Raw genomic sequence first — 23,433 nt, forward strand, 5'->3', positions numbered from 1 at the left:
CATGTTGGAGACACTTTCCCCAATACCATCTGTTTGAAATACCATTCTGCCTCCCTCCTGTTCTCAGAAGCATCACAAGGACTGTGCATATTCTGCAGTCCCATTGATCAAAGATCAGAACAGGTGTTGTGCAAATTATTCAGTAACTCAAAACCTCCACTCAGTGCTATTTTTCTAGAAAAAGTGGTGCTGGAACTCACTGTGAACACCTGCCTGGTTCTCTTCGAATGGTAATGCCACACCCCTGAGAGGTGCTGGAATTGAGGTCTGGTGAGGTTCAGCTGGAAAAAAATGCATTTCCTCCGGTATTCCCCTCCCCAAAAGTGTGAACTCTCAGAAGACAAGGAGAAGACCTCTGTGTGTTATTCTACAACCAGGTTGGGGGGGGGAGGAGGCTTTTAATACCTCCCCCCATGACACAAAATAATACATATGAGTATGGAATCTTGACATAATATGCTTAAGTGATGAAAACCATTTAATTCAGTTTGGGACAGAACTGTGATAGTTTGATTTCTCAGTCATTGTTTTAAAATTTATATACCACTTAATGCCAAAACAGACTTCTACACAGTTTGTAAAGTATAAATACCAGTTTTGCAAGCATTGAAATATAAATTTCTCTAATTAAATTGTACACAATAGAAAAATCCTATTAAAATGACAGAGCAATTAACAAAATGGGAGTCAGGTCAAGAGATCAAAGGAATGTAAACAGGTGAATCTTCAAAATCTGGTGGAATGCCAATAAAGAATTATGATTTGGGCAACACACAGAGTATAAAGCCCTGCAACTAGCTTCTCTGTGTGTCTACTACAAATCTTTATCAGCTTTATGTCCCTTTAACCCTTGAGGCTGCCCACTCCAAAGAATCCTGGGAACTGTAGTTTGTGGGTGCTAAGAATTCTCTGCTTCAGATCCCTAGCTTCAACCTCTACCCCCACAAGAAATGCATTTCCCCCTAAAAAGAAACCACAGATAAAAACCAGTTTAAGGCTACAGAGCAGTTTCCCATTTGTCACCACCATTTGCAATCAGACACCTCCCAACAAACTTTCTGGATCTCTTGATGGCTCGCTCCTGGTTTTCAGAGCTCTGTCCCAAACTTGCAAGCCTGTGTGTGTGTGTGAAAATTCTTATTCTGAAATTATCACCCGAGTATGAAAAATGGACACCCCAATGGAGACTCTGTCACAGTTCCCAGAATTCCCCTCCCTACCAATCTACCAGGGGCCCTTCTGAACTTTATAAGTCAGGATGTGCTCTTCAACTGACTAATCAGGGTTACCTCACGAACTGCTGGCCAGTCAGGGATGGTACTGGCCAAGTTGATTTCCATCAGGTTACCAGGATCAAAGGTATTGGCTCCAAATTCTTCTGGGCTCCACCCATCACTCTCCACAGGAATGGCCAAACCCCAGCTCAGGGACTGGATCAGGTAAATCAAGTATTTATTTATTTTTGTGACCCCATTGATTTTGATAGCATCAAAAACAACAATTAAAGTAGACAGCAGGCTGGATCTCCACCCAGCTCAACACTCTAATGGTGTTGTGAAAATTCCCCTCTTTACCAGTTGTCAGATAGGTCATCTGATGCGTAGGGAGAGGTTGATCTCCTGCTTTTCAGCTGATCTGCACAATGTCCCATATGTTAGGATGCATCATCTGAATGTGTGTGCTCATGTGCATGATTGTGGAGTGTCCATACCCACCCCTGGTATGCAGCTCTAAGTGTGGGCCAAGGGTGTATGTAGACCTCAGACCAAATGAAGGTTAGCCCCCTCACCCAGATCTGCAAGGTACCATCTTGACTGCACCTCCCAAGACTCCAAGCAGGAGAGCAGCATTTTTTATGTCAGAGTTTGGCAGCCATGGGTGCCCATCATGATTTTTTTTAAAAAATAAACTTCTATACTGCCCTTCACCCAAAGATCACAAGGCAGTTTACAATATCAAAATGCAAAAAATACATAGCATAGTCACAAACTAAAACATTACCCACTCCCCCGCCCGGTACTCTTTTAAGATGCCATAGAGAAGAGGAAAGTTTTGGTCTGGCACCTAAAGATATATAGTGAAAGCACCAAATGAGCCTTCCTGGGGTGAGCATTGCACAAATGGGGAACCACCACAGAAAAGGCCCGTTTCCATGTTGGGGCACACCAAAAGGGCCTCAGGTGATGATTGCAGGGCCTGGGATGATTCATTTGGGGAGAGGCAGTCCTTAAGATACTGTGGTCTTGAGCCATTTAAGGCTTTATAGGTCAAAACCAGCCCTTTGACTGGCCACCAGTCCAGTTGAGCTAGGATTGGTGTTATGTTCTCAAATCAACTCATTCCAGGGAGCGACCTGGCTGCTGAATTCTGCACCAGCTGAGGTTTCCAAATTGTTTTCAGAGGCATCCCCATGCACAGTTCTTACATTAATTTAACCTAGGGATTACCAGTGGATCCTGGACTTCACATGCCAAAGAGACATCACTGCCAGATTGGGGATAAAATAGGCAATTATAGGAGAGCCAGCCAGATCAGGACAAATGTTTCTTCACAGCAGCAGAAGAGCCCAAACACTGGTTGCTGATCTGCCAGGTCAAGTGCAAGGTGTTACCACAGGTATATAAAGCCCTTAGCAACTTGGGACCAATTTACCTTACCCCACATGCTCCAACTTGACCACTTTGATCTGCGGAACTGGCAGTGTTACAGGTGTCACATAATACTTATTCCACACTTGTAAGAAATTCTTCTTTTAGTTTGGTGGCACTGACTACTGCTGTCTGCCAGGCATGTTTGCTGTATTATTTTTGGTGTCAGTTTAAAACATTTTTGTTTACGCATGCCTATCCATAAACATTTCTGTTGACATGTTTTAATCTATTTTTAGTTTACTGCTGTTTTTACTTTTTAAAAAAATGTTTACATGTTTTTAAATATTTGTTTTCACTGGGTTTTTTTTGATAATTCTAATATTTCTTGTAAACCACTTGAGTGTTTTGTTACAATCAAGCAGTAATTAAACAGTCTAGAAGAAGTCACATAGCATCGGCCAACCCCTGCAAAAGCTTCCACTAGAGGACTCACTCAATGATTAGCCTGTCTCTCAGTGGAGAGACTCTCAACAAGAACAGAGCTTAATGCAAACTGAATTTGACAGTTCTGTAACAATCGCACAGGTAGAAAAGTTCAGCCTGGTGATCTCCTCTGAAAGTATTCACTGTAAACTTGCTTTACTGCAACTTACCTTTTAAGAAATATCTATGTGTATCAGAAGCTAATGTAACTGAAGCCCTGCTGGATCAGACCATGGTTTGCAGGCGTGGTTGGTTCAATGCCTCTGGAAAGCTCACAAGCACCACACAGTGGCAAGATTCCAGCCCCTACTCCCCAAACACTTCCTTGTAACATGGCAATTCCATGGAGTTCCTGTAGCTAGAAGCTATCAAGAGAGTTCACCCTTGGTGGATTTGTCAAATCCACTTTTAAAACAATCAAGCCAGCAGTCTAGTGGCAGTAAGTTCCAGAAGCTAGTTGTGCATTGTGGGAGAAGGTAAGGCTTCCTTTTCGTCTTTACTGCTGATACAGTTCACTAGACAGAAATGTAGGAAGTTGCCTTATGCCCAATTGAATGACTGGTGCATGCAACTCAAGATTGTTTGTCTAAGCGCTGACTGGCAGTGCTTCCTCAAGGTTTCAGACAGGGAGTCTTTCCCAGCCCTATGCGAAGATCCCTGGGGTTGAAACTGGGGCCTTCTGCCTCCGAGGCATGTGCTCTGCCACTGAGCTATGAGCCATCTACTAGAAATCAAGTAATATTCCAGTCCTCGTGGATCTTATGAACTGGTATAATTAAACAGAAACAGAAATTCAGCTACTCCAGTATTGCTGACACTGACCGGCAGCAGCTCTCCAAGGTTTCAGTCCAGAGTCCTTCCCAGCCCTACCTGGAGATGCCATTAGGGACTGAACCTGCAAGCAAAGCAGATGCTGCTCTACCCACTGGGATACACAGCTCTTTCCCAAGAATTCTGGAGACAGTCTCTCCAGCTGCTTTAGTTGCCGTCTTAGTCATAATGTTACCAAAAACATTTCACTTCCTTTCCTGTAAAGATCTAGCATTTGAAACATGCAATGACCCTCCTGCTATATGGAACAGCGCAGGCAGGATGGCATGGAAATCACCACACAGGGGAAGTTATCTGTTGGAGAGTGGTCCTAGAAAGCAGCAGAGTTTGTTGCTGCAAGCTTCAAGATCACCTTTTGGAGGGCATGTGGGCCTCACATTTCTTTTTTTTTTAATGTTGGGGAGGGTCTTTAGTGGGTGCTGCACATCTCTCCTGTTGCTCTGGGAAGAGGGGGAGATTCTGCACTCTACAAGATTGTGTGGAGCTACTGGAAGTTCTAGCAGGCATCCTCAATATAATCCTAGGTGACCATTTTATGTTTTTGATGGGATAGCTCAGCTAGTTACAGCATGGTGCTGATAACACCAAGGTTGCAGGTTCAATCCCTGTATGGGACAGCTGATTATTCCTGCATTGCAGGGGGGTGGACTAGATGATCCTCAAGGTCCCTTCCAACTCTGTGATTCTAAGCTCTAAATCAGGGCTAGGGAAACCTTTTCCTCTCTAGGAGTCACTGGACTTCAGTCCCAGTCAGCCTGACCAATGGCCAGGGATGATAAGGGCTGGGATGTTGGTAACACCTGAAGAGCCACAGATGCTTCCCCCCCCCCCAACACACACACTCTAAATAAAGAGAAGGCACACTAGAGAGAAGCATGGCTTTGTGTCATGGCCACAACAGCCAATAGGACCTCCAAAATCAGGGATAGTGTACCTTGCAGTACTGGGTGCTGGGAACAAACTCTAAAAGGCTGTCACTTTCATGCCTTGCTTGTGAGCTTCCTCCTAGTCCTTTGCTGAATCTTGGTCAGATCCATGAATTTTCTCTACACTGGTTTTCAAATAAATAAATAAAATGAGCACAAGATTCATTTCCAATGACAATAGGCAGCATTTCGCCAACTGTTAGGGTCAAAACTAGCTCTCCAACTTCTCAAACCTCCACCACCCATCCAATACCTTTCCCTTTTTAAACCGTGTGGGTTTGGGTATATCTTGGGCATGTATTGTGGCAACAACACCTGAGCAGAGACCACCCCCACTTCTAGAGAGCATCCATTTTCTCACTCATCTTTCAGTCCCTTCAAAAGCAAGACCAGAATAAGCAAGGGAGGGGGAAAGTCCACTCCTCCAGATCCCCAAAATTACATTCAGCAGAAATGGGAAGGGGCAAAAGAGGGGGATCTTAAACAGAGAAATGACCATAGGAAATAAAAAAATGAAAACCGTTTTCCCAGCCACCTCCTGCAAATAAATAAACAAATCTTACCTTTAAACACTGGAATTGTATTTAGAGCCCCTTATATACATATATCTCTTCCCCCCACTTTTCGTTCCTTCAGGTGAGCACCATCTCTTCCAAAGCCTTCTACCTGCGGGGCATCAGCGCTAAGATAACTGGGGTGGGGGGTGGGGAGAGAATGTAGAGATATACGATCCTTCCAAGACAAGGCGGTTGCGAGCTTCCTTTTTAAAATAATAGTATTAAGTCTGATTCGGACGCAGCTGAGCTCGGTTGCCCAGCCAGGAGCTTCCTTAGTCCATCACACCTGAGCCATGATGGATGGCGGGCCCCTCTCTCTTACCCTCTGCAGCGGGCTTTCCAAAGTTCAGGGCGGCGGGAGGGAAAGGCACAGTTCCGAGGCGCCCGGGCTCCGCTGGGGCGCCTGGGCTCCGCAGGGGCGCACAGGAGGAGGAGGAGGAGGAGGAGGAGGAGGAGGAGGAGGAGACGGCGAGAAGGCAGCAGCAGCAGCCGGCTGCGCGCTTGCCCGACGCGGCTGGTGCAGGGGCGCGCTGCAGCGGCTGGGCAGGCGCTGGCAGGCGAGCGAGAGCGCGCGCGCTGGTCCCGAAGAGCGAGCGAGCCCCCGCGCGCCACTCAGCTCAGAGCAGCAGCTACAGGACACGCGCTGAGAATCGCTCTGGAAATGCTCTGCTGCTGAGGAGCGGACAGGATCCGCGCACCAGCAGGAGGGAGCCTTTCTAGGGTTGTTTGGATGGCTGTCCTAAAAGCAGCTGGCGCAGCTGCTATTGTTGTTGTTGTTGTTGTTGTTGTTCTTGTTCCTGCCTTTTCCCCAAACTGAGATTCAGGGAAGCTTACACAAATTAAAACAACGCAGATATAATGAAAAAGCTAAAAACAAAGAAAATATAATTGTTAAAAAACAACTGAACTATGATTTTTTAAGTGTGAAAAACAATTAGATGCCCTTTCTTTTAAAAGCATTCGATTCCCAAAGGCATGTCCAAATAAAAAGGTCTCCACCTGCTTGCAGAATTCCAGCCACCCAAAGGAGAAAGGAGACAAATTCTTTCTCTTCTCCCCCACCCCACCATAATTCCCAGTTCTTCCTACATAACAACATAAGAAGAGCCTGCTGGATCAGGCCCATGGCCTATCTAGCCCACCATTCTGTGGCCAGCCAGAGGCCCACAAGCAGATTCAGGCACAAGAGCAGCCCTCTCCCCTCCTGTGGCTTCCAGCAACTGGTATTCAGAAGTATTGCTCTTTCCAACTATGGAGGCAGAGCACAGCCATCATGGCTAGTATTCATTGATAACCTTCTCCTCCTCCATGAATTTGTCCAATCCTCTTTTAAAGCCACCTGAGTTGGGGGTCACCACTGCCTCCTGTGGGAGTGAATGCCATAAGTTAGCTATGCATTGCACAAGGAAGTCATTTCTTTTGTCTGTCCTGAATCATCCAACATTCAGCTTCACTGAATGGCCACGAGTTCTACTTTTAGGAGAGAGGGAGAACAACAACAACAACAACAAAAAACTACCCACTTTCTCCATGCTATGCATAATATTCTGTGGGGAAGAGACCAGTGGGCATTCCTGCTTCCTGAGAACCTTAGCTTTCATTTAAGAATGAACCACCCCCCTAAGTTTCTAATCTTTATGGGGTGAAGCTCTGCTTGAAAGGGAGTAGATAGTGTCTGAATGAGGTGTCCTCTTGCATCACTCCCCCTCCTGTATGTACAGCTTTTGTGTGTTTGAGTGTGTGCAGGGGTGGCCCTATGATGAGGTGGAGTGAGGCAGCTGCCTCAGGGCGCAGATGCTGAGGTGGGGGGCAGGGAGTGAACAGAGCTGTGAGTACCATGTGCCCTGCCCTGCCCTGTACACCTTATGCTGGCTTGCTGCCCTTCAGTACAGTGGAAGATGCAGTCATTTCATCAGTATCGGAGTAAGATTCAGCTACAAGTCCTGTATGGGCTTTGGGGGAGAGTGCCATATTGTCCTTCGCCTCAGGCAGCAAAATGTCGTGTGTGTGTGTGTGTGTGTGTGTGTGAGAGAGAGAGAGAGAGAGAGAGAGAGAGAGAGAGAATCAGCATTGATCCCCATTTCAGTGTTTGCAAAAAACAAAAGTGTCTCTTTTCTCAGGGCTTTGCCAGTAACACCAGTTGGTTTTATTTACTGATATAATAAAAGTCCTAGGCTGTTGGCTGTGGTTTTAATACGTGTGTGTGTGTGTGTGTGTGTGTGTGTGTGTGTCAGAGAGAGAGAGAGAGAGAAGATTGTAGCATAACAATGGCGGGTTGGCCTTGTATCCTGAAGGTCCCTTGCCTGAAACAACCAGTCAGTACAGACAATACTGAGCTAATGGTCTGGTTCAATATGAGGCAGCTTCCCATGTTATAACCCTCCAATAAGTCTTAAGGGCTCCTTGGTTTCCTATGCTCCACCTTGATCGCTGAGATCCTCTGAGTGTGGGATATTTATTTGGGTGTGTCAAACCAACAATTCATGTTTTGCTAGATAGGCACACGATAGGAGCTGAAGCACACAGAGTTTTCCTGTAAACTTGCTAAAGAGAACTCTGTGAGAGATTCTCCCACTGTATCCTGACAGGGGGGAGGGCATAGCTATATATTCTCCTGCCTGTCTGGGTATGTTCTCTCTCTCTTCATCTTCCTCCCTCCACCATGTAAGCAATATGAGAACATCTGCAGTCTGAGCTCCAAGCTCAGACTCCATTTTTAAGCTAGACTTAAGTATGTCTTTGTAACAATGATCATTTTAAGCCTGCCTGAATAAAGCTGCTATAGATCTGTTACTCTTCAACAAGTATTCTAAGTGAGTAAATGTTATTTTTATCTTTTACAAAGCTGTTTGTGTGATTGTTATTTTAAGTGGGAGAAAAGAAGGAAATACTAGGAAAGTCTAGTCTTCCTTAAAGCATCCTGGATTACTTAAACTAAAGGGCTAAAACTAGCCTATCTAAGCTTCCCTTTAAACTGCAAAGGAATGGCACTCTGTTAAGCTCACAAATGTGAGGAAAGAAGGGTAATATCTAAAAAATATATCCTCTCCTACCATCTATTCACATTCTCATAATGACAAGGCAATTCTGGTCGTTCTCTGCACCACTAAGGTTCAGTCTGCTTCTGTTGGGTAGCAAATCTTCAGTACAGGAGGCCCTGTCCTGCGGAACTCTCTGCCAGTTCAGCAGGATTCCTTCCAGCCTTCTTTGAGATTCCTAAAAAAACAGGCCTTTGCCATGTGGCTTTCTTTATCCCAACCAGTTTTTATTAGTGTTTTTATTTATCTTATTGTAACTTTATATGCTCTATACCATCTTGTAGTATTTTATTTTTTAAAAAAATGAATTTGCAGCCAGCCTCTGAAGACTCTGGATGAATTACTTTTACCAGTTCCAGATTCTCTCTTTCCCATTTTTCCAATCTTACATAAGGACTTAAGAAGAGCCTTGCAGACTTGTGGAAAACCCACAAGCAGGACCTGAGCACAACAGCATTTTCTAGTTGTTGTTCCCCATCAGCTGGTATTGCGAGGTACCCTTTGAAAGTACCCCCTAAGCCCCTGGGCTTAGAGATTCTGCTATCACAACAGATGTCTATAAGAAAAGCCCTGGAGCTGGATCAGGCCAGTAGCCCATCTTCTCCAGCATCCTGTTCTCACTGTGGCCAACCAGATGCCCAGATGCACCAGTTTGCAAATAACTACAAACATTCACATGAAAATGCATCTGCATTCCCCCCCTCCCAGGCAAATCTGCCCAATATATACATTATGGTATGCAGAATTTCCCTAATACCATTTATTTCATACTGCTTAATCAAAACTATCATCACCATTATCTCAAAGCAGTTTGCATAAAACAGGGTAAAATATTAATCAAAAACAGACTTAAAAAAATAGTAGGCACCACAAGTTACCAAAATATAGCTAAAATCACAAATATATTGGATTGGATTGATTGCTAGTACTACTCAGAGTAGACCCTTTGAAAATCATGGACGTGACTAACTTCCATGCAGTATATGAGAGTTACTGCCTCCAACCATGGTAGTCCAGCATAACTGTCATGGCTAGTAGCTATCAATAACCTCCATGGATTTATCCAATCATCTTTTAAAGCTATCCAAGTCTTCTGTGAGAATGAGTTCCACAGTATAACTCCGCACTGCATAGAAAAATGATTTCTTTTATTTTCCCTGAATCATCCAGCATTCAGCTTCACTGGATGCCCACACATTAAATACATTCATTTGATTGGGTCTACTCAGATTAAACTCACCTGGACACAACCCACAGATAATATAGTGCATGTTTCCTATTTTCACCAACACATGCATTTTATGTGCAGTTTCTCCTAATACATGCTGCTTCTTTCTTTAGGGCAAAATTCAGAGAAGTGGGTGCTCAATTTCTTAGATACATACCGGTACTTTTTCATATTTTTTTTATTAAAGGGTTTTCTTGGGTAACAATAGAACATATAGAGTCTCTGTTTTCAAGTCATAGAATCGTTCAAACAAATCAGTCATATTCAGAGTGAGATGTTATTGTTATAGGCAATAATAGGGTTGGGGGAAAACAGAAGTGAGAGCAGAGAAGGGAGGAAAAGGGAAGATAGTAAAGTTTCTTTCTTTTACATAGTATATAAGCAAAAGTTTTATGTCAGCATCCCATAAACAGATACTTTATTTTTGCTGGTGGATGGAGAGTCTAGGGGGGACCAGGGTGTGGTTGGTTGCAGTGGGGTTTTGTGTTTGTGTGTGTGCGCGCGCGCTGTTGGGTCAAGTTAACCATGTTTATTTCTATGCCGTTGTGGGGGATTGGTTATTGTCTTGTGGGCTTGCATATGTAATAAAGGGGAGCCATACTGGGGTGAAGGTGCCCTCCTGTGTTTGTCCCCATGCTAACTTCAATTTGTTAATTAGTTTTTCTAGTAGGGCAGTTTTCCCTTAAGAGTTTGGTACCAGTGGTCTGTGTTCACTACCGAGAGATCCCTCCAGTGTCTAGTTATGGCACTTCTAGCAGTTGAAAGTAAGTGGTTTATAGTATGGCTTGGCTATCATTAATCACCACATAACTATCTCTGTTGAAGTTGTGCCAAGTCCACCATGTTTCCTCCCCATGGTTATCCAATTGTCTCTGTGGCAAAAGAGATAACAGGGTTTAACTTCCAGTGCTCTGAAAAGTCTGCTTTCCACACCGAGAGAGTGAGAAATTTTTGAAGGATTCATATGGGGGTTAGTAACCAAGAGCGGAAGAACTGCAATCTTGCCCAAATACCACATAATAATCCTAGGGGTCAGTCTTTAGGACAAAGGCTAGCTAAACCCCCACCCCCTTTCTTCAATTATTTGTGAGACTGTTATAAATTATGACTGAAGCTATCTGTCTGCCAGTTGAAACATACATCTGGAACACAACCCAATTGCTGGCTTAAGAAGAGATGGCAATTCAAAAGCTTAAGCGAAATGAAAAGGATGCTTTAATCGTTTGTACCTGAGAAAGATTCTAAACAGCCAAGAGGTGTTCCAACTGTATTTTGTTTTATTTTTTAATCCTCCATCTCGCTGATGAAAGTGCTGGTTGTAAGGTGAAATTACATAATTACACCACTGTGAGAAAGGAATGCAAGATGAAAAAAACCATCTCATTTGATGGCAACCCAGTTGTTTAATCCCCCTCCATATTTATTTAGGACTACAGCTCCCATCGGGATACGGGTGGCGCTGTGGGTAAAAGCCTCAGTGCCTAGGACTTGCCGATTGAAAGGTCGGCGGTTCGAATCCCCGTGGCGGGGTGCGCTCCCGTTGTTCCGTCCCAGCGCCTGCCAACCTAGCAGTTCAAAAGCACCTCCGGGGGCAAGTAGATAAATAGGGACCGCTTACCAGCGGGAAGGTAAACAGCGTTCCGTGTGCTGCGCTGGCTCACCAGATGCAGCTTGTCACGCTGGCCACGTGACCCGGAGGTGTCTGCGGACAGCGCTGGCTCCCGGCCTATAGAGTGATATGAGCGCACAACCCTAGAGTCTGGCAAGACTGGCCCGAACGGGCAGGGGTACCTTTACCTTTTTACAGCTCCCATCAGTCTTAACCGTTGGCTGTGCTGGCCTCCTCTTGTATTATGCCATGTGGCAGGCATGGGCCACTGCAGGCCTGGGGGTCAAATGTGCCCCTCCAGGCCCCTCTAACTGACCGCTGTAATCTGTGTTGGGAGTGAAAGGACAACACATGCAACAGGTTACCTGAACCAGCAGGGAGCAATAGAGAGCAAAGCAATCTTTTCCAGAGAAGGAAAAAAACACCCCTTACTATTTCAGTTCTCTTCACCAAACACCATTTTATAAACCTTTATGATATATCCTCTGCCTCTTCCATCCCACACACACAAAAAAACACCCCTCAAATACTTCCACCTGTTTTACACCCTGATCCTTTAAATTGCCCTTTCCTCTGTGTGTTCTTCCTCCATGATATATTTATTGCATTTTTAGCCCACATTGTCATCCAAGGGGCTCACAACCATGTGAGGTAGGTTAGGTTGAGAGGCAGTGACTGGTCCAAGGTCACATCCAGTAAGCTTCATGAATGAGTGGGGACTTGAACCCTGGTCTCTCAGGTCTCAGTCCAACACTCAAATTACTTTGCCGCACTGCCCCCCTCTCTTTGAGATAACCAGAGACAATGAGGCTGTGCCATAAATGGGAGTAAATGGGTATACTACAGAAAAGTACCAAAGTTTCCTAAGTGCTCAGCCTGTGCTTGGATGTCATGCTCCTTCAGATGGCAGACAGGGAGTCAGACGACAGAGGCCTAATTTATGCAAAAAAAATGTATTTATTTTATTTATTTCACAAGATTTGTGTGCTGCTTGGTTGCAATAAAACCTAAAAATGGCTTACAAAAAAAAGTGCAAGGAGAAGCATTCATTCCCACAAACTCCTCACCAAATGGAAGGTATGATATAGCCCAGAATGAAGTGGTATAGTCCAAACCAGGGTCAGGCTACCTCAGCCGCTGTCTGTGAGCAGTAAAGAGGCTTCCGTTTACTCGTTATCTGCTTTCACAAGGGAGGGCTTGGACATATTTGGAAGGGATGATTATTATTATTTTGTCAAGGTCTGTGATGCCAAGGAATCTGGAGTGAAATCTGGATAATGGAAAGGCATTTGAGATCAAGGCCCTCTGAGAGATGCGGATTTGTGGTGTATTAAAGGATTATTCAAATTTTCTTTATGCAAATGTGACTTTGCAAAAATTTGACAGCTGATGATAAAAAGCCCTGTTTAAGGAGGCTCCACTTGAGAGCTTTAGCACTCCATTATATGGTTTGAGTGGCATGTCTGCCCAAATCCAGTCAGATGGGGCAGAAAAGGAGGAAGAGGAAGTAAGGAGGAAAGCCCACCCTGTTCTGCAACCTAGCCAAGTTTTTCAGATCTGGCAGAGACACCCTCATAACAGTGTCCTTAGCCATAGCTCAGTGGTTGGACCATCTGTCTTGCATGCAGTATATCTCAGGTGCATTCTCTGACATCTCCAGGTAAGACTGGAAGAGACTCCTGCCTGAAACTCTGGAGAGCTTCTACCAGTCAGAGTATACAATACTGAGCTAGCTGGACCAAGGTTCTGACCAAGGCAGCTTCTTCCTATGTTCCTGGGAAGGGCTGTAGCTCAGTAGCAAAGCATCTGCCTTGCATGCAGAAGGTCCTAGGTTTAATCCCCAGTGGCGTCTCCGGGTATAGACTCACAGAATCATAGAATTGTGGAGTTGGAAAGGACCCTGAGGGTCATCTAGTCCAACCCTCTCCAATGCAGGAATCTCAAATAAAGCATTCATGACAGGTGTTCATCCAACCTCTGCTTAAAAACCTCCAATGAAGGAGAGTCCACCACTTTCCAAGGGAGTCTGTTCCATTGTGAAACAACTCTTACCATCAGAAAGCAATTCCTGATGTTTAGTTAGAATCTGTAGCTTGAATCCATTGGTTGGGTCCTACTCTCTGGAGCAGGAGAAAACAAGCTTGCTCCATCTTCCACATGACAGCCCTTTAGATAGTTGAAGGTAGGACTGGTGAAGACTCCTGCTGAAACCCTGGAGAGCCACTGATGGTCATTGTAGACAATACTGAGATAGTGGAGAGAATGGTATTACTCCAGGAAAACTGGTGGGAAATATTTTTAAAGATAAAATAACCAAAAATGTGGAAGAACAAGCCTTGCTGAAGCAGAGGCAGCATGGCTTCTGCGGGGGGTGAGTTCGGTCTCGACAACCTATCAGAGTTGTTTGAGAGTGTCAAGAAGTATATAGCTAAAAATGTTTCAGTTGACATTGTGTACTTGTCAGCAAAAATTCCCAAGTAAGTTAGCAGTCATGAAATAAGAAGAGAGATCCTGTCATTTGTTTTGTGACTAATGCATTTTCCAAACTTTTATTTTCTGGAGTACTGTTGTTGTTTAGTCGTTTAGTCATGTCTGACTCTTTGTGACCCCATGGACCAGAGCACACCAGGCACTCCTGTCTTCCACTGTCTTCCGCAGTTTGGTCAAATTCATCCTGGTAGCTTCGAGAACACTGTTCAACCATCTCGTCCTCTGTCGTCCCCTTCTCCTTGTGCCCTCAATCTTTCCCAACATCAGGGTTTTTTCCAGGGAGTCTTCTCTGGAGCACTACCCTGCCTGTCTTTTGCCTGATTAAAAAGAAAGGCACTACTGTGCTTTGCCCTTACACTGAACCACAACGCTGGGAGCAGCAATCTCCAACCCATGCCAATGTGCAGCCATCTTCCTTGCCTCTGGTCCGTGACCAGCGACTCATCCTCTTTCTCTCCCAACTCTTAAGAGTGTGGTCTCCCTTCCCTGGCAATGTGTGGTGTGACTCAGGCTCTCCCTAACTTCATCAGGATCCCCAGTAAATCGGATTAGGAGCATTCAGGTGCAGGACACAGATATCTGGTGGTGAATGTCAGAGGCCCTGGGGCATTGAATGTCCCAAGAGCTGCACGCGGTCCGTCTTTAGAAGAGCAGATGGAAGCCTGTCTCCTTCTGCTCGCTTTGTCTGCTCCACCAATTTAATTTAAAACTGCAATGCCATACATCTATTTGATTGTAGCTCCGAGGGATGTTGCCTGCTCTAATCCCTAATTTAATGCATCAACAACGGGTTTTTAAAAACAACTTGTAAGTCACATTCCCTCCCCCTTTTTGCTGATTTTTTGTTTCCCAAAGGATGTTTTCATTTCTTACTGGTGCAACACACTGAAAGATTTGGCTTTCTCAAGGTTTCTGGAATGAATATCTTGGATAATTTATCACAAGCCGTTACTAGATCAGTCTTCACTGTGTCTAAGGGGGTGCAGGGCAAAACACACTTACAGCTCAGCACACACTAGGAAATGTCTCAAGGTGGACATTGAACTAGAAGAGCATGGGAGGATAAATATCCATATCCATTGAACTGATCTTTCCTGCTGGCTTGGAGTTGACCATACAGTCAAAGCAGGGTTGCAATGCTGGGAGTTTAAGCTTAATTACATAGGCATAGATTGGATTGCCCTGTCTGAGTCGTGCATGTCAAGAGTCAGGGGCAGGGGAGGGTCCTGAAAGCAAAGAAGCCTACTGCTCTATTCTGCCTCAGTCAGATCGCACCTGGAGTACTGTGCCCAGTTCTAGGCACCACGATTAATGAAGGATATTGACAAGCTGGAATATGTGCAGAAGAGGGTGGCCAAGATGATAAAGGGTCTGGAAACTAAGCCTTATGAGGAATGATTGAGGGAATTAGATATGTTTAACCTGGAAAAGAGAGGAGATATTATAGCCATCTTCAAAAATCTAAAAGGCTGTCACAAGATTGTTTTATCCTGCTCTGGAGGGAAGGACCTGAACCAATGGATTCAAGTTACAAGAAAGGAGATTATGACTCAACATCAGGAAGTACGTTCTGACAGCACCCAACGGGTAGAGCAAAACCTCATATGAATTGTCATGTCTGCGGAGATATTCACTACTGAGGAGAGCAGATGGCTTAAGAAAGGGGAAGCCATGGGTTCTTAAGGCAAGGTAAAAGTCAGCACCATGGAGAGATACAAATATATGAGTTCAGCACCATGGATAGCCCTCTTGCAGCTCAGGTCAAGCATCCCTATTCAGCACCATGGAGAGATACCAAGATATGACCTCAGGACCATGGACAGCACTTCTGCAGCTTAGTTCAAACATCCAGTTTGGATCTGGACAACTGGCTGAATTTAATAGCAGGGTTTAGTAGAGATTGACTAGAAGTCCTGCCTCCTGGCCAGTTAAAGGGTTGGTGCCACCTTCTCTAGTTGTTGGCTCCTTTGAGGTCACATATGGTTTTCCAGTTGTGAAGATCTCTCCTCAGGCCTTCCTTGAGCCTCCAGGAAGCCTGTGGACAGAAGGATCTCCTTGGGGCTCAAGGGAGGGAAACTGGTCCTGGATCCATCACCTCCCTGGACCTGAAGTTGCTGCGTGAATTCACCTCCTGGGAGCCCTGGACCACTGCCCAGCCAAAAATTAATTTTGCCTCGACCCTTCAATTAGGAAATGTTATTACTAAGAGAGAGAGACCATGCCGGTTACTATTAAACAGGGCAGAGAAAGGAAGAAAGAATATCCAGCTGCCTATCCCAGAACTACCTCCAAGATTAAACAGTTGCTCCCGATGCTTTTAAAGTATTGAATGACACAAAGAGACCTTGTGGGAGTCACTGACATGAGGCTGAGGGTCATTAAGAGAAACCTTAATATTGAAAGACAGCCTGTTCCATGCTGCCTCTTACGACAAAAGCCAGTTCGAGGGGCAGAGAGCCCCCATAGTTCTTGCTCTATTGGCAACCTCTTGTGTGCGCACTTGGAACCATGTTGAGAGACCCTTCATTGTGCTTACCTCTTCTCTGGGGCTACCAATTAACACTCACAGAACCACTGACATGAAAAGCCCTGCATGGCTGTAAGTAACGCTCCTGCTTTGATCCTAATCGTTCCTCTGGTTCCTTTGAATGCCATTCTGTTGCAAAATAGACTTTGTTTTTCTGTTTTGTTTTCTTTGAATTGTAACAGGTGTCGCCCACAGCACCAGGCGCTTTGGGACATCTTGTGATGCCAGGCTTGCTTTGGAGACAAAAGGGGGAGTAATCATGGGGACTGGGAGAAGGATCAGAGGAAAACAGACCCCCAGAAGTCAGGCCCACTCTTTCCCCATGTTTCCAGGATCACCATATCAGAAGAGTTTAGATGGGAATGATGTCTATGTAAAAAATAATAATGAGTCAAACTCTAGAGCAGGGCTGGGCAAGGGGCTGCTTGCTTAGCCTGGGGGTCCAATTCCCTTCTGGGTGATATTCCAGGAGCTACTTGCAAGTGAGGGGTGGGGCCAGAAGCAAAAGTGGGTGGAGCAAGAGAGGTTTAAACCTTGTACAGTAGGCTGGTTTGTAACACTCTCACACCCACCCCTGGGCCTGAGGTTCCCTGCTCCTAGAGAAATAATCAGGGGGTCTCCAGAAAAGGCCAAACCCATCAGAAGAATCCCTTAATGCATCTTGAAAGAAGCCCCATTGAACACAATAGGACATGTCTACTAGGTATGCTGACTGTTCTTCCACTGATGGAGGTAGAAATGCTTCTGAAAACCAAATGCTGGAGGCCACAAGAGGAGAGAGAGCTCTTGGGCTTGGTTCTGCTTGTAAGCTTCCCATGGAGGCATCTGGGTAGCCACTGTGAGAAGAGGATGCTGGACGAGATGGGCTATTGGCCTGATCTAGCAAGACTCGTAGTATGTTCTCCCTCTACTGCTGAAGGCAGTAATGCTTCTGAATTCCAGTTGCTGGGGATTGCAGAAGAAGATGATGCTCTTGTGTTAAGGTCTTCCTTGCAGGATTCCCTCAGACATATGAACAGTCACTGAGAGAACAGGATGCTGGACCAGAAGGGCCAATGGTCTGATTCAGCAGCCCTTCTTATGTGACATCCTTCTGATCAAATCTGCATTGTCTTGCTTTGTACAACCATCTCCCCTTGGCCCAAGCAAGCAATATTTGTGGGGAGTGTCTGCCTTTCAAGTACATGTCCGAAGCAGCTATGGAAAACAGCTTGCAAAAAGTTGTCTGTTAGGAGGAAAGCACACTAAAATGCAGATAAATCTCCATAAGGATTTCTTTTGTTTGTTTGTTTTTGAAGCAAACTGGGGGCTGGGTGAGAAACAGAGGAAAACTGAACAGACAGATTTATCCAACCTTACTCTCAGGGAAGTATGTGCAAGACAGCAAACTTTAGGGAACGCCAAGTGCAGGCAGCCAGGGGGATTGTGGCCTGATTAGAACACTTCTTATTTAGGACAGAACTGTGACAACATGGAGCAATGGAGAGCAGGAGAACAGGAATGGAAATGGCATCACCCACCTATTGAAAGTGCTGCATCATAAACATCCATCCAAGCCGAAAGGCCAGTCTCCCCACTCGGTGACCTCTTCTCAGATGCTAAGGTCACTGCTGGCTTCTGGGAAAATCCAATTGCTCACTTGTCACACACAGATGGGAAGCAGCAGCTCCTGCAAAGGAGAGAACATTTTCTTGAAATGCAACTGGGAGGAAGAGGAAGTTAGAAAGGAAGCTTTCGATGTTGTCATTAATGCAGCTCTTTATCCAAAATGATGAAAACCGAGAGGCATCTCCAAATCAGGCTGGGAGAGACACCCTGTCTATGAAACCATGGAGAGATGCTGCCAGTCAGTGTATGCAGTACTGAGCTAGATATACTTCAGTGGACTGGCTCCATATGAGGCAGCTTGCCATGTTCTTATTTAATTCAGTTCTTTATTCAGAACCACGAGGACTAGAATCTTACTTTATTTTGAGGGTACAAAGGATACAGTTCATTAGTGGAGCACACGTTTTGCATTCAGAAGGTCCCAGGTTTGGACCTTGGCAGCATTTCCAGGTAGGACTGAAGAAAAACTCTCCATCTGAAATCCTGAGAGCGATTGTCAGGGAGGACAATAGGCAGCTTCCTATGTGAAGAAATGAAGAGTGCTGTCCTTTGCATTTTAAGCCTAGGCTAAATCTTGGAGTTTGCCACACACACACAAACACTGAGATGCTTTTCACTGATTTTCCTAGACAACAACCTCCAATGTTTGCTGGTGGAGGGAAGGAGAGAAAGAGATCAGATCCATGAGTCTCATGCACCTACATTGTTTCTCATACTTCCAGCAACTCTGTATTGCCCTACACACACACACACACACACACACACACACACACACACACACACACACCATAGACCACACCAGACCACAAAGAATGCACTTGTCTTTGGGTATCGGATCTCCAGGAGTTGACGGAAGGGCTTCCTTTTGCTGCCATTGCATTTCTGATGCATCTGGCTGAATGAGCCTGTAAGGGAATCTGGCACAGAGAACCAAGTAAGAGCCAAAGTCAGCATCAGGTCAGAAATGGAAAGAAATCCTATTCACACTTAAGGGGGGGCATACTATAATTCGCTTTTCAAAACAATGGGTAGGGTGCACTAGTGCTACTCAGAGTAGAGCCACTGAAAATAATGGACAGAGCTAACTTGGGTCTGTACATTTCATTGGGGCTACTCTCCATGGAACTTCACTGGATACATCCCAGTTTGGAAAATGAAACGTAGCCATCCTTTGAAATGTGCACTTCTCTGAATTTTGCAATGCAATTCCGTGGCCCCAAATGTATATACTAAAGTTTGCATAAAAATGCAGACATTAGTGAAAATAGCATGCATGGATCAATGCTGGTCTTTGATTGTAACAGTAAAGAGTTGATCTGAGCACACAAAAATGCATCATTATAGGAAATGGCCTTGCAAAAATGTGTTTCTTAGGCAACATTGCCTACATAACATTTATATTAGGAGAAATTCACACCTGAATGCTAATGATTATTTTTTTAAAAAATGAAAATTGCAAACTGACATGGAAATGTGAAGATATGAATGTAAGATTGTAAAAAATCAGAAAGAGGGAGAAAGCCCCAAACTGACAGATTCACCCACCTCAAGTACTGGAAATCATGGATTACATCTGTCCAGTGGCAGAGAAAAGGAGATTTTGACAGGTATGCTTTTTCTAACTGCTATGAGGTGACAAGATACTGTAATCCTCTCTTTTCTGAAACCCCAAGTCACCTTGAGAATATTTTTAGACCTGTAACAAATGAAACAACAACCCTGGTATGTCATCTTTTGGGGAACGAGGGTTGCTTTGGAGGAACACTTGCTCCAATTTGGAAGAAGGAGAAGTGAAGCTTAGACCATGGATGCAGAGTTTGCCGGTTAAGCTTCTCTTTCTGAGCAGCGTTAGCAGGGCTTCCCCCCCCCCTTAAAAAAAATAAAAGAGGAGATAAAATCCATCCAGTCTACTTCAATTGCCTCTGATAATGTCCATGGAGAATTAAAGCCAATTAAGGCAAGGGGGAAATGGAAAGCGACAAAGCCTTTGGCCCAGGAAAGGAGGAGGGGTGGTGGACACAAGGAGAGGGTCAATGCCACAATCCAATTTCCCAACCACTAAATGCAATTAAGTGGGAATTACTTACCCTATTTGCTTAGGAGGGCCAGCCTATAAATCGAAATGACCCAATCACTTCTTTTCTATTTGAGGATGCAAACCGCAAGGATGAAGCAGAAGCCGAGACCCTCCTGCCTGACTCTCAAGCTCCGGGAAGTAGCCTCCATGTATTTCACAGGGGTGGCCATCTTCCTGGTCATCTTGGTGGTTGCTCTGCAGGGCACAGATCCGAGGGAGAGTGGCTTCCTCTACAGGGTGTCCCTGGACCCTCAAGGCCTCCTGGAGCTCTCATGGAACATCAGCTACCCCCTGCAGGAGGTGTATTTCCAGATCCTGGTCAAGGAGCTCAAATATGGGATCCTTTTCGGCATGTCCGACCGAGGAGGCTTTCAGAACGCTGATCTGGCTGTCCTCTGGAGTGATGGACGCCAGTCCTATTTCGCAGTAAGTCTGTTGCTAGGCTTCGTCCTTCATTTGGGCTTGGGACCATGAAGACTTTTCCCTTCTGCTTTGGGAAATGAGGTTTAACATGAGTCTGGGTTAGGGGATCGAGGGAAGCACTTTCTCTGCATGCAGAAGGTTCAGTCCCAGAAATACCCCTGCCGAAAACCCTGGAGAGCCACTGCCAATCAAGTGTAGACAATACTGAGTTAGATGGACCAGTGGTTTGACTTGGTATAATACGTCTTCCCATGTTCTCATTTAACTCAACCTATGCAGATACATGAGGACTGGGATCTTACTTTCATTTTTAGATGAAATAGCTCAGTGGTCAGCCATCTGCTCTGCATGCAGAATGTCCCTGGTTCAATCCCCAATGGGAGCCTGAAACCTCAGAGAGCTGCTGCTGGTCCGTCAGAGCAATATTGAGCTAGATGGATCATCAGCCTGACTTGATAAAAGATGTTTTCTCATGTTCATACTTCTTTGAGCATAGTATCTTGTGTTCATTGACCTTTCCCCACTATCAGTTAATGAGCAGATCATTTGTATTCAAAAAATTGCACTGTGGGAGAGAAAATTTCAGTGAAATCTGCAAGGTGGGGAGTTCTGGGTTTTTACCATGCTTACTTTATTCCAGCTGAATCCCCGAGGAAGATGTTTCAGAAAAGAGCATTCATCGCTTGGTTTTCCATGCCTACTCAGCACTTTTTGTTTAAGCAATCCTCCTCAAACATGTACTTTTATTATGCACATCTGTTTTGAAAATCTGTTTTCACTATATGCTGCGAATTTTGTTACTCTTCCTTGCTTTAAAAACCTGTCCTAATGGCTACTGGAAGGTGATAGACTCCCTTCATTGGAGGATTCTAAGCAGAGGTCAGATGGCCATCCATCAGGGATTCTTTAGCTGTGATTCCTGTTTTGCAGCGTGACCCTTGAGGTGCCTTCCAGCTGTACAATTCTATGACTCCATTGTTCTTTTTTCAGTGAATACTTTATACCCTTTTATGTTGACTGCTTAGATATTATTTATTTTTTAAGGCTTTTTATAAATCTTGCCAAATACATAGGGGCAACTCCTCCCTCATAGGCTTTTTCAGATCAAGAAGCACAGAAAGCCAGGGAGGTGGTAGAAAGCTGGAGAAAGATTTACAGGAAAGAATAGGCACACACTCCATTCTTACAGTGATGCCAAAAGCTCAAAACCCCTGTGGTGAAGGTGCTTGCAAAGATGAACCCTGCAGCCTGCAGGATTGAATCCACTCACCAACTGGGACGCAGAGGGTCTGTTTTTGCTATGATCTCCTTCCTGACCAATGTCAGCGCCTGAATGCCTCAGATCACTCTGGACAGCTGACCAAGCATGATCCAGGGTGGTCTTCTTGACGTGTGCCAGGATCCTATTGAATTGGCCTGATTCAGTTCAGGAGTTGGCTGCATCCATTGATGGCTGGAGCCCATTTGGGCAGAGCCAAAGACAGGCAGAGTCACATGATGCCTCCACTGGTAGCACAGAAGGTAGTAGGTGGTCCCAGACAGGGAGAACCACACCGTGATTGGTTGTAAGTCAGACAACAGGGATGTGGGGGCTAGGTGTGGGCAGGTTGCTGGGGCAGGTTGCAGCACCCTACCAGCCCCAGAGTATGTCACAGAGCAAGCCTGTTAGTAAATCACACAGTTCAAAGCTGGCATTATGGACTTGGCTGTCAGGTCTAATGAGCACAGCAGCTCATTCCCTGTACGTCTTATTCCAGGCCCCTGCCTCCCCACAGCCATCTATGGTTCCTCTTCTCCAGAGCTTATTCCAAGCAATCAGAGACTGTGCCTATGTGCTCCACCCATTTTATGTCTCTTCTGGTTCTGGGAGTCAGGTGGGGTAGCTTGTTGCAGCAGGAGGGGGACACACCCATGACTTTTCACCAGCCTGACTCCTCTCTGCCTCTTGGCTTCCCTACTTCCACTCACCTGCTTCAGCTTCTGCCTCTGATTCTGGACTTCTCTCTGCTACAGACTCTGCCAGCTCACTACGTCCTGTTACCTCTTCAGCTTCTGACACCTCCTCTTCTCTATCTTTTCCCTCTTCTCCCTCTGACCACTCATCATTTTCCACCTCCACTCCCAGGGCTCTGAGCCTTCTTTCCTTGGTGGCTTCCCAGCTCTTCCTCCCCCCATTCCTCTGCGTCCAGTCAGTCCGTGACAGGGTACCAGCCTCCACTAGAGCACAGCCCTGTTCTAAAGAAATCTTAAGAATGACTGGAGGACAAGGGGGGAAAACTGAAGCCACTTTCAAAGCAGGAGAAAACTCTTAAGAATCTGGAAGACAGATTTTGGCACAACTGTCTGTCATATATGATCTGTTGTGGGATGTTCCCCCCACCCCTTACCTGCAGGATGCCTGGAGCGATCAGGATGAGCGACTCCACATGGATCCTCAGCAGAACTACAGACTTATCAGTGCTCATCAAACGGCTGAGGGCCTCTCCCTGCTCTTTAAAAGGGCTTTCAGCACATGTGACCCCAAGGACTATCTCATTGAGGTAAAAAACTCTTCGCCTCCTGGGGTGGGCTTAAGATTTATTGAGCACCATTAGAATAGTTGCTGAGAGTACTGTTGAGAAGAAAACAGTCCTCCCACAATATTAAGCACCAAGGGAAAGCTGCACATCAGTTCGAAAAGTTGTAATTTTTCCCAATTGCATGTCATTTTTTCAATCTAGGCTGATGCCAAACATACAAATATACCACTTGAGGCAGCTATAATCTGCTCTGTAAGCATCTTCTGGAAATTTATTTATTCTTCCTTTATTTTCTAAAAAGTTATATACAACTGTGTCATAAAAATATGTCAAAGAAGCTGCAGCAGCAGAACCATAAAACCCTACAAAAACAACAACAACAAAGTTCAAATGGGCATCAATGAACTATTGTGGAAGGGTGTGTTCTTAACTGCATGGATAGGTCTTGCGGAACAGAAATGTTTTCAGCAACTGTTTAAATGTTTAGCATAGAAGATGCCTACTGAATTGTTATTAGTAGAGACTG

The 23,433-nt window shown here is 45.1% G+C and overlaps 2 protein-coding genes across 5 annotated transcripts in view; one reads left to right on the plus strand and one right to left on the minus strand.

The window, feature by feature from the left end:
- FAM163B (family with sequence similarity 163 member B) overlaps positions 1 to 5,953 on the minus strand; it is a 49,483-nt gene extending 43,530 nt beyond the window's left edge. The window contains exon 1 of one of the 3 annotated variants that reach the window (XM_083722638.1): positions 5,395 to 5,953. The gene's annotated coding sequence lies outside the window, so the exon portion shown is untranslated. The remainder of the gene's footprint in view (positions 1 to 5,394) is intronic. The other 2 variants (XM_083722637.1, XM_083722636.1) reach the window with 2 other exon arrangements.
- A 1,257-nt stretch (positions 5,954 to 7,210) lies between these two features.
- Positions 7,211 to 23,433, plus strand: part of DBH (dopamine beta-hydroxylase) — a 35,270-nt gene continuing 19,047 nt past the window's right edge. The window contains exons 1-3 of one of the 2 annotated variants that reach the window (XM_083722271.1): positions 7,211 to 7,311; positions 20,040 to 20,391; positions 22,782 to 22,928. In XM_083722271.1, coding sequence (XP_083578397.1) covers positions 7,226 to 7,311; positions 20,040 to 20,391; positions 22,782 to 22,928 — 585 coding nt within the window. In that variant the 5' untranslated portion in view covers positions 7,211 to 7,225. Of the gene's footprint in view, positions 7,312 to 7,891; positions 8,202 to 20,039; positions 20,392 to 22,781; positions 22,929 to 23,433 lie in introns of those variants that run through there. The other variant, XM_083722272.1, reaches the window with a different exon arrangement.

This window comes from Podarcis gaigeae (genome assembly GCF_964106915.1).
Source record: "Podarcis gaigeae genome assembly, chromosome: Z".
Classification (NCBI taxonomy): Eukaryota; Metazoa; Chordata; class Lepidosauria; order Squamata; family Lacertidae; genus Podarcis; species Podarcis gaigeae.